The sequence below is a fragment of the Temnothorax longispinosus genome, chromosome 2 (assembly GCF_030848805.1).
Source record: "Temnothorax longispinosus isolate EJ_2023e chromosome 2, Tlon_JGU_v1, whole genome shotgun sequence".
NCBI lineage: Eukaryota > Metazoa > Arthropoda > Insecta > Hymenoptera > Formicidae > Temnothorax > Temnothorax longispinosus.
The window spans coordinates 24,267,058-24,281,920 of record NC_092359.1 but is presented as its reverse complement, the minus strand read 5'-3'; the positions used below and the strand labels follow the sequence as shown (position 1 = coordinate 24,281,920).

Genomic DNA, 14,863 nt, shown 5'->3' with positions numbered 1-14,863 from the left:
GAAAGCACGGACGCAAACCATGTGCGATTACCGAGCGATACGACGTAGTTGAGTTGCACTTTCTCAGGCGGCGCGTCGGAAAATGCAACACAGCAACACACGAAAAAGGCCGGGACGGCCTCTCTCAGGTTTCTCTCTGGTATCGGTAATGATACATGGGTTCGTATCCGTGCTATGGTTCGTGTCCGAACTACTCAGATGGAGGTGGAGGGGCTATACCGGTCGCGCAAACAATGGAAGAAGAAGAAGACGATCAAAACAATGACAGAGGTCGAGTGGCTGTAGCACATGTGGTAGGATCAGTTTCCCGCCATTCTTTACGTGAGTAAGTCGGAGTAAGTATCGTTTCGCGGAGGGTGTATTCCAAGTTCCAACGAGATTATTAACGTTATCAATAATTTCATATATATGTGGTAAGATCAACAAAATTCAATAACTGATTCTGTATAAAATAGGTTTCGACAAAAGCCCGTTTATCGCAGATTAGGAACGTAGTTCAGGTTACAGCATATATATTTACAGGTAAGAGCATATTTACAGATTTTGCGATTCGAAAAGCACTCGAGATTTTATCTAACGACTACGTTTATTTGTTACAGGCTTCAGCCTCACGCAGATAGCAGAGCTAAGCTGGTGGCCGTTGTACGCGGAGTGCGCACGAAACCTCTATTTGATAAACCAGCAAAAACAGTATCCTTCTTATTCATCGCATGGAATGATAATTATTCTACCAATTTTGTCATATTTTGCTTAACGCTCATATCTTACGGGTGCAAGATAAATCACGGGTGAACGCACAACATTCCAAACACTATATTTGTCCTTTACGCTGAAGGAGACTTTAATATAACGAGACTGTGTATAGGCAGAAGTCATGGAATCGGAAGCAGGAAATCAAATTCAAAACGACTATACCAAGTTTTTCTACGCGACGATGTGTCACGTGTGCAAACGGTTTGGCGACGGCGTCTCTTTGAAGCGGTGCAGTAACTGTAAGATGATCTCCTATTGTAGTAAGGAACATCAGAAGCAGCACTGGAAGCAGCACAAACCTTTGTGCAAAGCTATACAGGACGCGCTGCTAGACTACAACATGGATTATCGCGGTGAAACTACAAATGAATGGGCCGAAAGAAAGATGGCCTTCGCGAAGCTAGTGTCGTCCAGGCTGGGACGTCGTCTGCATGTGGATGAGAAGCAGATGATCTATTTTCCAAAAGAGTGCCTAGTTTGTCATGAATGGAAGTCGTTGAAGAGTTGTCAGAAGTGTGCTGCCAGTTTTTGTCAAATTCACAAAAACAACCCTGACCACTGGGATATCTGCGCTCCCCTGCACCTATGTCTTGGCATAGATTTAATTGAGATAGGAGAGATTCCGGAGCACAAACTTCCGTATTTTGACTTGCAAGATAATCCCTGCGCGAGTACATTTCAGAACATGAGAGACTTTATAAAGGCTAATTGGATTACTCAGGCTGACTCGGAGGTGTTGTACACTGTCGCGGAAGACAAACTCTCAAAACGTCTGACGGGTCCCTTGACGCTGTTTTATGCTGTGCAAAGGTTAAACTATGTCCCAAAAAGCAAGGGTTTAGTAGTCGTTCATGTTATAGGTGCAAATGTCATCGACCAAGCCTTTTTATGGGAAGTTTTTCTGGAGGTAATGGTGGAGACCTTGAAATCAGACATAGAGTTATCAGTAAAGATTGTAATGATAGGGCCGGGCCTAAAAGATAAATTCGTTCCGTCACGCACTGATGACTTTATTGGGGCTGAAATGTCTTACGAGTACCATGACGTGTCGTACGAGAAATACGTGCGCAGTCCGTCATTCATAAAACCGAACTTGATCATAGGATTTAATGTGAGTATTGGTGAAAAAGATGATAATAAGGAAATATCGGCGGCATCCATACATGCGTTGGCGAGGCAGAGTTGTCCGTTCGTCTTGGCGTTCACTTTGGTGCAGTGTCTTCACATTGGGATGAGCAAAATCAACACAATCCTGGGTAAGGAGGTAGATTATCTCTATAGCGGAAAGAACCCATTCGCTTGTTGCAGACCGTATAGAGGCTTTGGGTGCGTGAAGTATACTAATCAGTATGTAGTTATCTACCAAAGTCTTTGTTCATAAATGATATGCGTAATTTAAGTTACCGATACAAACTGAAGGCTGTGTTTCATGCTGAAAAAAACGTTGCGTGTGCGAAATGAAAGAATATTTTGTTTATCCCATTCTGAAGACATTTGTGGCGGGGTGGACGCTGGGACGAGCGGACGGTTCTGTTTTGCTAGCGCATGTATGGAATTTTACGTTTAAGAAATGCAAGGGACGCAGAGATAACTGTATGAACTACAACCGCGAATCGCGACGCGTTATCACGAAATAAACTGCAAAAGACTGAAATCCGACACTCCGGAATGTCTACTTATATTTATAATCCAAGAAGCTATTATTTACTCGTTGAATCGATTATCTTATATCAGTCGAGCATAAATGGATTATAAATATAATGGGAGTGGATGCGGTAACGTGAAGTATTATTACAATGGCTTTTAGTTTTGTTTGTAATGAAGACAAACCTTTTTTTTTGATAATTTTTATAATAAAATTTATATCTTTGTAATAAATATGTATCAAGCATTTATGATGGCAATTATTTCTGTTTCGATATTTTCTGATATCACATGTGTGAAAGGCCGACAGCTTCTTGTGACAGTTTATAATCGCAATAATGGCAGAGATTGAGTGTGTGGTCCTGGCTTCCTACCCTTCTTTACGCGATCGTTACGTTTATCGTTTCGAGAAGCATGGATTTTTTAACGAGATTATTAATATTACTAATAACAGCTAACACAGCATATACACTTGTGCTGAGATTAACAAAATTTAAAAATTTTTCTCTAAAGAATGCATTTTGGCGACCTGCTACTGTCTAAAATTCTAATCATTTTCTTATTTTCCAAGAATTTTCTCAAACATCGATCAAGTATTAGATTAACATACTTGGCCAGGCCTAGACAGCACACGTAAAAAGTTGCACTATTAAAAGTTTCAAGAATTTTTTAATATATTCCAAGAGCTGTGATTTCTTATAAGTTTGAAATTCTGAAAGTATGAATTTATAAAAAATTGAATATAATATAATTAGGAACGAGATGACATATTTTAATTTAGAAATCGGTACTTTATTATTTCTTTCTTTCATTTACATCATGAGAATGAGTATTATTATATACATAATTCAGAATGCGATGGACATTAAAAATAATACCAATTACAAACAATACAGTAATGAGAATTTAAGTGTTAATTATTACGATCAATCTCATTGCAATGGTTACAGGTAATAGCACTGTACATACAAATTACAAGCGTAACGTCTGGTAACGTCAACATAATATGATTTCGCGATGCAATATAATTGACAATACTGAAAACCTAAAGCATATGTGACGTGAACAATAGATTTCTATATCTTCGGATTTCGAGACGAACTATATTGGAAAGGAGGTCAAAAGCGCGGGAAGTCAATAGCTGATTTACGCTGCGCGTGCGTCACAATTACTGATAAAAATTTGTCAAATTAAAAGTAGAACAGAAAATATGTAAACTAATTTTTATATTGGAACAATAAAATTGCACTCAGAGTGTACTATAGGTACTAGCAGAGAGCAACATGTAGTCACATGTGCGATAATAGCCAATCAGCAATGAAGGGTCTACCGCCATTGCTGCGCGCTGAGTGGTGCAATTCTGGTAATTTACTAGATCGCGTGCATCACATGTGACTGGTTTTGCGTTCGGAAATACGCTTGGCAGACTTGGCTACTGTCAGCAGCGGAAGTAACCTCAAAAGCAATTCCGATATCGATTTCGATTTGTAAACACCGTCAATAGTGTCAACAGACGTCGAGTCGGTCGAGTAAACGGTGTCCTCTGAAAAGTAAGCAGAGTTGTGGTAGAATGGCCACTTCGTCGGCAAACGTAACCGTGTCGAGCATCTTGAAGAACAAGAGCTCGTTCGACGATGAGCCGCGGAAGAAGAGCCGGGAGGACTGGCGAAAGGCGAAGGAGCTCGAGGAGGCGAGGAAGGCTGGCACGGCCCCCGCGGCCGTCGACGAGGAGGGTAAAGACATCAATCCGCACATCCCGCAGTATATCAGCGCGACACCGTGGTACTTTGGCGCTCAGGGTCCCACCCTGAAGCATCAGAGACCGCAGCCCGAGAAACAGAGGGAGTTCAGCTCGATAGACGCGTGGTACAATCGCGGGGTGGATGCCTCGCTAACGGCCGCCAAGTATCGCAAGGGCGCCTGCGAGAATTGTGGCGCGATGACTCACAAGAGGAAGGACTGTATGGAGAGGCCGCGCAAGGTCGGCGCCAAGTACACCAATTCGAAGATAGCACCGGACGAGTTCAGCCAGCCCGACCTGTCGATGGACTACGACGGCAAGAGGGACAGGTGGGCCGGTTACGACCCTTCCGAGCACAGAGCGATCGTCGAGGAGTATCAGAAGATAGAGGAGGCCAAGAGGCAGATGCGCGCCGAGAAGCTCAACGCCGAGGAGGAGAATGACGAACTGGACTCGGACAAGGACGAGGATAAATATGTCGACGAGGTGGACATGCCTGGGACGAAGGTCGACTCCAAGCAGCGCATCACCGTGAGAAATCTCCGGATTCGGGAGGACACCGCCAAGTATCTGCGCAATCTCGATCCGAACTCGGCGTATTACGATCCAAAGACCAGATCTATGCGTGATAATCCTTACGCCGGTACGGAACGCGAGGTGGATTTCAAAGGCGAGAACTCCGCGCGGTTCTCCGGAGACACGCAGCAACACGCCAATGCGCAATTGTTCGCTTGGGACGCGCACGAGAAAGGAGTCGACGTACATTTGTTGGCCGAGCCTACGAAACTCGAATTACTGAAGCAGGAGTACGACAAGAAACGCGACGAGCTCAAAGACAAGGCGCGCGACAGCGTGATCGAGCGTTACGGTGGTGAAGAGCATCTCAAAGCGCCACCAAAGCCCCTGTTACTCGCGCAGACCGAGCACTACGTTGAATATTCGAGGTACGGCAAAATAATTAAGGGACAAGATAGACAGGTGATACGATCTAAATATGAAGAGGACATTTATCCAAATAATCACACGTCAATCTGGGGTTCCTACTGGCAAGATGGAAAGTGGGGCTACAAGTGCTGTTACTCCTTCATTAAAAATTCATATTGTACCGGCGAGTCGGGGAAGAAAGCGGTGGAGGCAGTGAGCCACGGTATACCAGATAACGTTCCATCTGAACCGGAAGAAACGAATGATAACCCGGATACAGTGGAGGACAATCATCGTACTTCCAGCAGCGAATCCCCGTCCGAGGATGAGGATACGAGAGACAAAACGGAAAAGCAGAGTAGAGCGGCTAAACGGAAATTGAAGAAGCAGAAACGGAAGGAAAACCGCAGGAATAAAAAACGAAATAACGCGGAGCAAGACGAGGACAAACTGAAGGAAGCGCTGAGGAAGGAGGAGGAAAATGCGAAGCGAGCGGACAGAATGTTGCAGATAGATGAGAGGAAACGGCCGTACAACAGCATGTACGAGACGAAGGAATTGTCAGCTGAAGAGATAGAAGCGTATCAAATGAAACGTAAACGCGACGAGGACCCAATGGCCCATTTTCTTTAAAAGAGTGATTACTAAGTTGCTCTTACAATACGACAGTTAAATTGATATTGTACATAATGTATAAAGTCTGCAATATTATTTATCGTGTATCATTCTATGCAAGTGCTAAAATGCGTGGTATTTTAATGACATTAATTATATGTTGGTTCAACTGGTTAATTTCTACTTGTATAATTCATTGTCCCTAATCTTTCCATGTTCCAATCTTTCTCAAATAGTAAGAAGTTGATGATTCTTCTAATATTATTTATTTTGTATTATTCTTTACAAATATGGAGCTTTAATGACGTTAATTACATATTGACTAAACTGGTTAATTTCTATATAATTCTAATCTTTCTGAAATAGTAAAAGACTCATTCTATCTAACAAAATGGTGCAGATATTGCTTGGGAAGTTGGTTAATCAGAATTTTATCGGAGTCATAGGGGAGTCGTCCCTAAAATCGTTGAAAAAGAATTCGCATGAGTGATGAGAGAGAAACTTCGTATTTCCGCGGCTGGGAAAAAGTAGGATCGTCGATCAGAGGGCACTGCGCGCGCTGGCATCTGTGAAATATGCGGCAGTTGGACGACTCCGGGTAATAACTGATCGATGACCAAGGTAAAAGCGCTAGACTGCCATATTAGAAGCAGACCGTGACTTTAGACATCAAATGTCTTCTTTCCCTCAGGCTTTATTCCCAATTCCCACGATACGCGATATTTATGTTTCGCCGTGTTGTACTTTCGTGTCGATGATAAGGTCAGATAAGTGTACAGCTCGTACTCGTAGGTGTTCCGTACCCGGCACGTCGTTCTGTGCGTCTCTCGGTCTCGCGCGCCTGCCGTACCGTTCCTTCTAATTCTAACTCGGCCCCGAAAATGAAATATCCGTCTTAATTTAACTGGGGATACCGCGTGTGGGTTAATTGCGCGCTGCTGGTGTGTCGCGTTAACGCGCCGCGTGCCGTGTGGAGGAAGAGGCGGAAGAGAGGAAAAAAAAGGAGCATGTTTTTTGCTCGGAGGTTACGAGACTGGCAATGATTTGACTTTAAAGATGACATAAATCTGTGCTGTGCGTATTTCTGGTATAAAGGTGGAAGAGGAGAAACAAGAGAGAGAGAGAGAGAGACAGAGAGACAGGGACGGGAAAGAGAGAGAAAGAGAGGAAGAGAGAGAAAGGAAGAGATGTGTCGGCGGATAAATTACTACAATTTGCTTAATAGCTAATAGACTCAAAATTACTGGTATGCTTTTACGATTCGCTCACCATGTCCGTATACGCGACGATACTGCCTCTCATCTTCCTGGGATTATTAGGTAACATATATATGTCGTTTAAAAAATTTGCGTTTTTCTTTTTCAAAGCTCTTACCCTCGGAAGATTTAAAGGATTATGGAATTTTTCAGAGAGCGAGAGAGAGAGAGAGAAAGAGAGATAAACGAGAGAAAGTTTTGACCAAACTCCAATTAACTTAATCTTAGTCAGTGTTTAATTTAACCGACAGAATTGCTTATCGCAAAATTTTCTACTGTATATTTTGTTATATCTAATCTAAGCTTTTTCTCTTCGTGTATTAAACGTCCTATTTGCATTAACAAAATAGTACGAATATTGTTTGACAAGTTAAAAACCGATTAAGTTAATCAGAACTTGGTCAAAGTTGTCTTTATTTCTGTTGTCATTGATTGTATTCGAGAGAATGTATTAGCTCCTTATTAAAACCAATCTTAATTCGAATAAAGCTGAGATTATGATAATCTTGCACTTTTGCATTAAACTTACATGTTTGCAAACGATTACACTGCTGTCTCTGTTAAGGTCCGAAACTCCTGTATACTTGACTTTAATTCTTCAATTCTGTCTGTGAATTTGAAACTTATCCAGTAATTTGTTCCTTACGTTCACTTATGTCACTGTTTTTACTTTGTAAATTGTAGACAGATGAATAATAGAATGTAGTTTGCAAACAATTACAGTGGTAGTTTGAGATTTGTTTTTCTGACTATACTCAGTTGAACAGTGACCAAGTCCTATATGCTAAACTTTGTGCAAGTTTGGCATACATATAGGCTAATCGTAGCAGCAGCTATAGCAGCTTTTATATGCCTGTATATCTTATAAGTGTTAAGTTGTAGAATGTTTCGTATGTGTGTGAAGACAAACTCTATCTTTGTCTACTTTTTGACAGAGAAAATATTGTAATAAGATGTATCTTAATTATAAACTATATATACATATACATACGTAACAATCATTAAAAATTGTCTTGTTAAAACAAACTATTAGATGAAAGGAATATAGCTGCAGTTAAGCAATACTTAATAAATAAATAAAACAGTTAATAATTTAATTTATTAAATATTTAATGTTAAATATAAAAATTATAGAATTTTGATCGATTATTTTAGGAACTATATCTGCAGAAGATATTAAAGGCTCAGTTTTTTGCGAATTTTACAATGACACAATGTGTGCGGAGAACGAACAAGAGTGTTCAGGAAGGGAAGAATGTGTCCAGCATGACCTAGAGAAACGTAATCATTGTTATGTGCTATGGACGATGAACAGTACTACTAAAGAAACAATAATTAAATTAAAGGTTGGTTATTTATATCTGATTAATATTATTTATTACATATAATTTATTATACAAGTCTGTTATATGTACAAATAATTAAAATGGACCAGATTTTAAAGAAAAAAATGAGCAAAGTTAAGATATATATTAGAAGTTAGATAGATGTGTGTGTCGAAAAATTTCGCGTATTTTATTTTTACATTATTTTGTAATATCAAACATTCGCCAACGAGTCTCAAGATCTTGTGTTGAATCTCATAGATTGCAATTTTTTTTTAGATTGTTTCATATTGTTCTTTTCTCGAGAAATTGATAATTATAGATTTTATTCTCTTGTATACAATTTTTCTATACATCTTATACCTTATTTTCAGGGTTGCTTTTTAGATAACAATGATTGTTATGGTAAACCGCTTTGTGTGGAGAATAGTATGGAAAGAAAAAATGAACTCTATTTTTGTTGTTGCGAAGGCAATATGTGTAACCAAAACTTCTCTTGGGTTCCACAACCAACTACCAAGCCTACAGAACCATCTGTCATTCATGGTATATTATTCAATCATGTTATGCAGTATTGATTTTTTACTTTAAAATAAATCTGTCTCTTGCAACGTACTTGTAATAATATTTAAATAAATTCCTTTTCAGAACTTGAACCTGTGCCCAGTGCGAAGCAGCAAGCAATAACACTTGCCCTATTAATAGCAATTCCTATACTTCTTACGATTAGTTCATTTTCTTTTTGGTGGATCTATCGTCGCCGAAAATTGAGCTATTTTAACGAGGTTTGTACTTTGAGATTATTATAAAATTGTTAAGTGTATTATTTAATTAATGCAATTAATGTAAATCTTTCAGGTACCAACGTTGGAACCTGTACCATTGCCACAACCTTCACCTAATCTAGGCTTACGACCAATACAACTTCTTGAGATTAAAGCTCGAGGTCGTTTCGGAGCAGTTTGGAAAGCCCAATTTAAAAATGAAATCGTGGCAGTTAAAGTTTTTCCCATTCAAGATAAGCAATCTTGGCAGACTGAACAAGAGATTTTTAAGCTCGCACATATGGATCACGAGGACATATTACACTTTATAGGTGTTGAAAAACGTGGGGATAATTTACAAGCTGAATTTTGGTTAATTACGGCGTATCATGAAAAGGGTTCACTGTGTGATTATCTAAAAGCAAATATTGTAACCTGGCCTGAGATGTGTAGAATTGCAGAGTCCATGGCGAGGTAACAATTATAATAATAGCGATAATAATTTTCTAGAACCAAAACAAGATTACACATCAATTAAATAGAGCAACACTTTTACTGAGTTTTTATTTAGTCTTTAATAAAAAGATTGTTGTTAACAGAGGTTTAATGCATCTACACGAGGAAATCCCGGCTAACAAAGCAGATGGTTATAAACCAGCTGTAGCTCATAGAGATTTTAAGTCAAAAAACGTTTTACTGAAGGCTGACATGAGTGCCTGCATAGCAGATTTTGGCTTGGCACTTATTTTTCATCCGGGAAAACCTTGCGGCGATACACACGGACAGGTAATGTTTATATATATCGTTACAATTTTTGATTATGATGTATAAAAATCACTTAATAATTTGTTACTTATAGGTTGGGACACGACGATATATGGCACCAGAAGTTTTAGAAGGAGCAATAAATTTCACTAGAGATTCATTTTTACGAATTGACATGTATGCCTGTGGGTTAGTTCTATGGGAATTAGCTTCAAGATGTACTGTACAAAATGTACGTAATGTATATTATATGCAAAATGTCTTACAGAGAACATGCATTTTTGCTAAACTACGAGCTCTCAAGACTAGAGCTGTAAATATGGTCTGGATATGTGGATATCGAGGAAACAATTAACTGGATATCCGATATCCGATTTCTTGGGTTACCCGATCCGTTCATTCGGACATCGGTATTAATCTGATTAACCAAATAATCCGTATTTTAATATTCGAAAAATTGAATTTATCCAAATTTGCAAATTTGTTAAATCTGAACTATCTGAATTAACTCCGTTACAAGAAATTGGAAGAAAACTGAAATGCCAAAACCATAATATGCCAAAATTTACTTTGAGGAATGATAATAAAAATGCAAATTATACATAAAATAATAATGAAATAAACACTGGGTATTATTTTCTGGGTATTTACTTAACATATAATCACACACAGAGGAAATAATCACGTACTAGAAGCCTTGTAAGTTAATCGCGTGTCGAAAGTTGCTAATTGTTTTTATTTCAATATTAGGGACCAATAGGAGAATATCGACTACCATTTGAGGACGAAGTCGGTCTCCATCCTACTCTAGAAGACATGCAAGAAAGCGTTGTCCATAAAAAAGAGAGGCCGCTGATTTTAGAAACTTGGCGTAAACATCCAGTAAGTAAAAAAGTACAGAAATATCTGTTTTAATCTTATTCATAGAATAAAATTTTTGTATATTAAATAACGAAGGAACTGTACATTGATGGATGAGCAAAAAAATTATTTATGCATAAGGACTAATAATAGAAAGCTTTTTTGATAGCTTTATAATAAAGAACAATGTCTTATCTAAAAGAAAAAAAAAGAAAAAAAATTAAAATGAATATGTAGCTTTTTTAATGTCTATAATTGAAATGTGTGCTATTTCAGGGATTATCATCAATTTGTGATACAATGGAAGAATGTTGGGATCACGATGCCGAAGCACGCCTCTCTGCCTCGTGCGTAGTGGAACGAGTTGCTACCCTTGGTAGAGCTCTTGTATTAAATTCATCTACTTTGATTCGTGTTGATAATACCAACGAGATTATTACTACCAAGGAATCTAGTATGTAGTTAGTGTCTATTAATATAGTTTATTTTAATGGCACAACCATTTTTTGTACCATAATTTTGTTATACGTATCAATGAGGAATGTTGAAACAATAGAAAAAAAAGACAAGCATATATTTCCGATTTTATGTTTTACTATTTGAATAATTATTAATTTCTCCTCTATTTATAATGCTATACAAGTGACGGTTAGCTATATCACGACATTCAGTATAAACGTGAACTATCTACTATATTTTACCTTTCTCAGTGCCTTTTTTAGTGCATTGGAGACAAGATTCTCGTTAACGTTAAAAAAGTTTTTGAAATTGAAAAAATTTTTTTTAATTTTTAGAAAATGTTTTTAGAAAATATGAAGTAAAACAAAATTTACAAGTAATTGCAAGGTGTACAAGAAAAATTAAGTACGATAAATAGGTAAAATTATAATTACCTGTCATTCAAATATCATGACATAACATTTCATGCACGTAGGTCTCTCGTTTTTAAAAATGTACATAAAAGGAGCGACGTATCTCAATTTTTATCAATCCTTGCAATAATTTGCAAATTTCATGCAAGAATGTAAGGCAGCATTGCTTCCATTTAGCTAAGAAATCGTGGATACGTGTTTAGAACATTTTACGAAGATTTGGTATTGCATCGCAGAGTTCGCAGCGAACTCCAGAGTAATCGTATAGAAAATCAACATCGAGCCTGTGACTACCCACACAGTAAGATAAAAAAAAAAAAAAGATCTGCGGGATATTTCTTCAACATATCTTGCTGAGAAATCATAGCATTATATTGAAAGCAAGTGAGAGGGAGAAAAGAGGAGGGAGGGAGATATATCTCTGGAGCATACACTTTTTAAATATAATACAATATAACCACACTGCCATATGTATATATATTCTAGCCGTGTATATATATTTTTAACTAGCGCCTAAAGTACCTTTAGACTGTATGCTATGTGGATTAACTTTATAATTTTTACATATTTTTTATTGAGACTTTCTGAATGTTCAATATTAGGACACGTCAAAGATATATAATGAACTAGGAATATCTTAAGCAAATCGCAATATGTTTGGGATATCCAGGATGATTTCAGTATATCTCGCAGATTTCTATTGCTGTATGGGTAGATGGTTTCATCTAAATCCAGGTACGGATTTCTATACAAGAAAGCAAATCCTTTCACGATAATCTGATTCGATTAAAAGCTGAATAAATCTTTTGATAAAAATCGCCGTTTTCACTCGTCGAATATATATATATCTTGGAATATATATCTTGGAAAATATGAATATTTTTTCCATAATAAACAACAGTGTGTGAAAAACTCTAAAGTTCCATTATGAAAGAAAACACAAGAAAAAAATGCTTTATAATCATTTAATACATAAAAAACTTTCATTTTCAATTATTTTAATTTTTCTTCTTTGTTTTTTTTCTTATTTAGGAATATGATGTTTATTAAATTGAAATTAAAATTACAACTTGTGAGCAAGTTTCCTGCAAGAATCTATTCGCAGACACGTAATACCATAAGATTTTAGGGTGACTTCGACCAAAGTCCGATTAATTTAACCGATGATGAACTTGTCAGGAAATATTTTATATTTCTATAATATTTATATATCTATAATATTTTGTTGACATAGATATAATTATGAACTTTTTGCTTAACATATATGAAAAGAAAACATAGATTAGAAACGCCGAATTATAATTCTATATATTAAAATTTTTACTGTGAGCAATTGTTCCGGTCGAATTAAACATCGATTATGTCAGTTGGAATTTGCTCGAAGCTCTTATTATGGTAATCGGCTCTTATATTTTGCATTCTTTGTAATTTAAAACAAGGCTCAAATGGATTTACATACATATTATGATCTTGTTAATTACAAAAATGATTTGAGATATATAAGTGAAATGATTCAAAAATGAAACTAAGAACTTTTCTCACACTTCGACAATGCTCGACACTGTTCAATATTAAATAAACGCGTAACGAGTTAGAAAAAAGACGGTACTGTAAAAGAAATACGTAAAATTATGTGAACAGTAAGTGTAAAATTTATACGATTTGGAAATGTATACATATAATGTATAATTTTTACATGTATAATTTTTAATGTATAATTTTTACATATTATTTATATTACTTTTAATTTGTTCATGTAATTTTACTTTTCTTTTACAGAGTAGAGATGACTTGGACACATTATGCTCACTTTGGACCGCTCTTATTCTTCGGAATAAAGGGTGTATTGATATTATTTTGACACATCAACTTTTTACTTTGTATATCTATACGAGTTTTATCGGTTTCATATTGTAATACATTTTAGATAAACTTTTGTAACGAATCTGATTAAAAATACACTGTAATATTCCATAGACGAGACTGCGCCGTTCTGCTCGAGAACAGGGAAGGAATATTACGCTCAAGAACAGGGGAGGAATACGGAGGGTTTATTTTCATCCGTACATGTCTTATCAACGTTCTTCGGACCAATAGATTCTTATTTGACAAATGATTTGTATCTCTAAATGTTCGAGGAATAGTTACTGACACTTAAAACGCGCACAATGTAGATGCATACGTAATATGTGCCACACTGACATTCCTCATTGATTGTTGGAACCATGCAGTAACTATCCCAATCGCAAAGTATGCCAAATAAAATTCAGCGAAGCATTTTTCCTGTAAAGCCACATCCCGTATATCATTATAAAATGGATGATGTAATCTTATTACTGGGACTTGAACGTTAGCGTTACTTATGTCCGAGATGGAGACCATGACGAGTACAATAGAGTGCTTTAAACATGATTAACTTTTCGGAATTTAATGGCACACCGATTGAAAATAGCGGTGGTGGTGCTTAATCGGAATGTAAATGATACGTAGCTGATCTTACTGATTCAGGCATAAACAACGGTAACGTCTGGGCCCTGTTTATTACAAAGTACCTGGTAGATACAATCGAATTAATAGATTGAAATTTATTAAGATTTTTTGCACGGGAGAGAAGATGTAAGCATCTTAATTAATTTAAATTTTATAAAGTGCTATATTATTAAGTGTAATATTTACTTTACAAAGTAGAACACTAATCGTAAATTTTACGTGGCTCTAATATATTTTTCACCTTACTTACATTCTTATTATAATAATATATATTTTATTTTATCAAAGCGATCAGCTTAATGTTATATTTAATATAAATATAGTCTCGAATGCGTTTTGTTTACGAGTAGAGATAATTAATATGTATATGTAATGCGACATGATGCGACATAACTAAGATAATGTAGACTGTAAATTATTCATATTTACTAGCGGTACGTACGCCGCAATTTATCGAAAGGAGCAATGAAATAAGTGTTTTTATTCTAGAACCCAAAACGACAATTTCAACATATAAATCTACTAAAAAACACTAAAACACACTATTGTAGTCTTGTTTTACTGCTCTTATATGAATACGTTTATTATATATTGATAAAAAAATATATAAGTAATCTCAGTAATCGATGCTTTTACATATTTATTCGAAACTGTACGGAACGTCTAAGTGATTTCCTTCTCGATAGTTGAGCAATTTTTCTTGGAATCGAAAGGCTTCCAATCTCCGAATCATCAATAATCGGAAACAGCGTTAGATATTGTACGGTGCTGTAAAGCCCATCTTTTATATCCTACCTCAAATATCTGGGGTTTAATATTGTAAGCAACCATTTATTGGTGGTTTTTTGGACTG

General features: G+C 36.7%; 3 protein-coding genes across 8 annotated transcripts; all 3 read left to right on the top strand.

Moving 5' to 3' along the window:
• The first annotated feature begins 47 nt into the window (after positions 1–47).
• On the top strand, positions 48–2,646 carry LOC139808614 (uncharacterized). 3 transcript variants are annotated; one of them, XM_071770792.1, is made up of 4 exons: positions 48–335; positions 456–522; positions 600–690; positions 839–2,646. In XM_071770792.1, exon 4 carries the CDS (start codon positions 875–877, stop codon positions 2,132–2,134), a length of 1,260 nt encoding a protein of 419 aa, XP_071626893.1. In that variant the 5' UTR covers positions 48–335; positions 456–522; positions 600–690; positions 839–874; the 3' UTR covers positions 2,135–2,646. The 3 variants fall into 3 exon arrangements, with proteins under 3 accessions (XP_071626893.1, XP_071626892.1, XP_071626891.1); XM_071770791.1 differs by having other exon boundaries at positions 52–335; positions 600–692; positions 773–2,646; XM_071770790.1 differs by having other exon boundaries at positions 53–335; positions 778–2,646.
• A 1,211-nt stretch (positions 2,647–3,857) lies between these two features.
• Positions 3,858–5,854, top strand: Slu7 (Pre-mRNA-splicing factor Slu7). The gene has a single exon (XM_071770785.1). It carries the CDS (start codon positions 3,968–3,970, stop codon positions 5,693–5,695), a length of 1,728 nt encoding a protein of 575 aa, XP_071626886.1. The 5' UTR covers positions 3,858–3,967; the 3' UTR covers positions 5,696–5,854.
• Positions 5,855–6,296: 442 nt separating this feature from the next.
• Put (activin A receptor type 2 punt) lies at positions 6,297–14,633 on the top strand. 4 transcript variants are annotated; one of them, XM_071770786.1, is made up of 10 exons: positions 6,297–6,996; positions 8,089–8,279; positions 8,633–8,804; positions 8,907–9,043; positions 9,117–9,496; positions 9,622–9,808; positions 9,882–10,019; positions 10,538–10,669; positions 10,925–11,102; positions 13,498–14,633. In XM_071770786.1, the coding sequence occupies exons 1-10, from the start codon at positions 6,948–6,950 to the stop codon at positions 13,647–13,649; spliced, it is 1,716 nt and encodes a 571-aa protein (XP_071626887.1). In that variant the 5' UTR covers positions 6,297–6,947; the 3' UTR covers positions 13,650–14,633. The 4 variants fall into 4 exon arrangements, with proteins under 4 accessions (XP_071626887.1, XP_071626889.1, XP_071626890.1 ...); XM_071770788.1 differs by having other exon boundaries at positions 10,925–11,109; positions 13,498–13,637; XM_071770789.1 differs by lacking the exon at positions 13,498–14,633 and adding an exon at positions 13,300–13,465.
• The last annotated feature ends 230 nt before the right edge of the window (positions 14,634–14,863 follow it).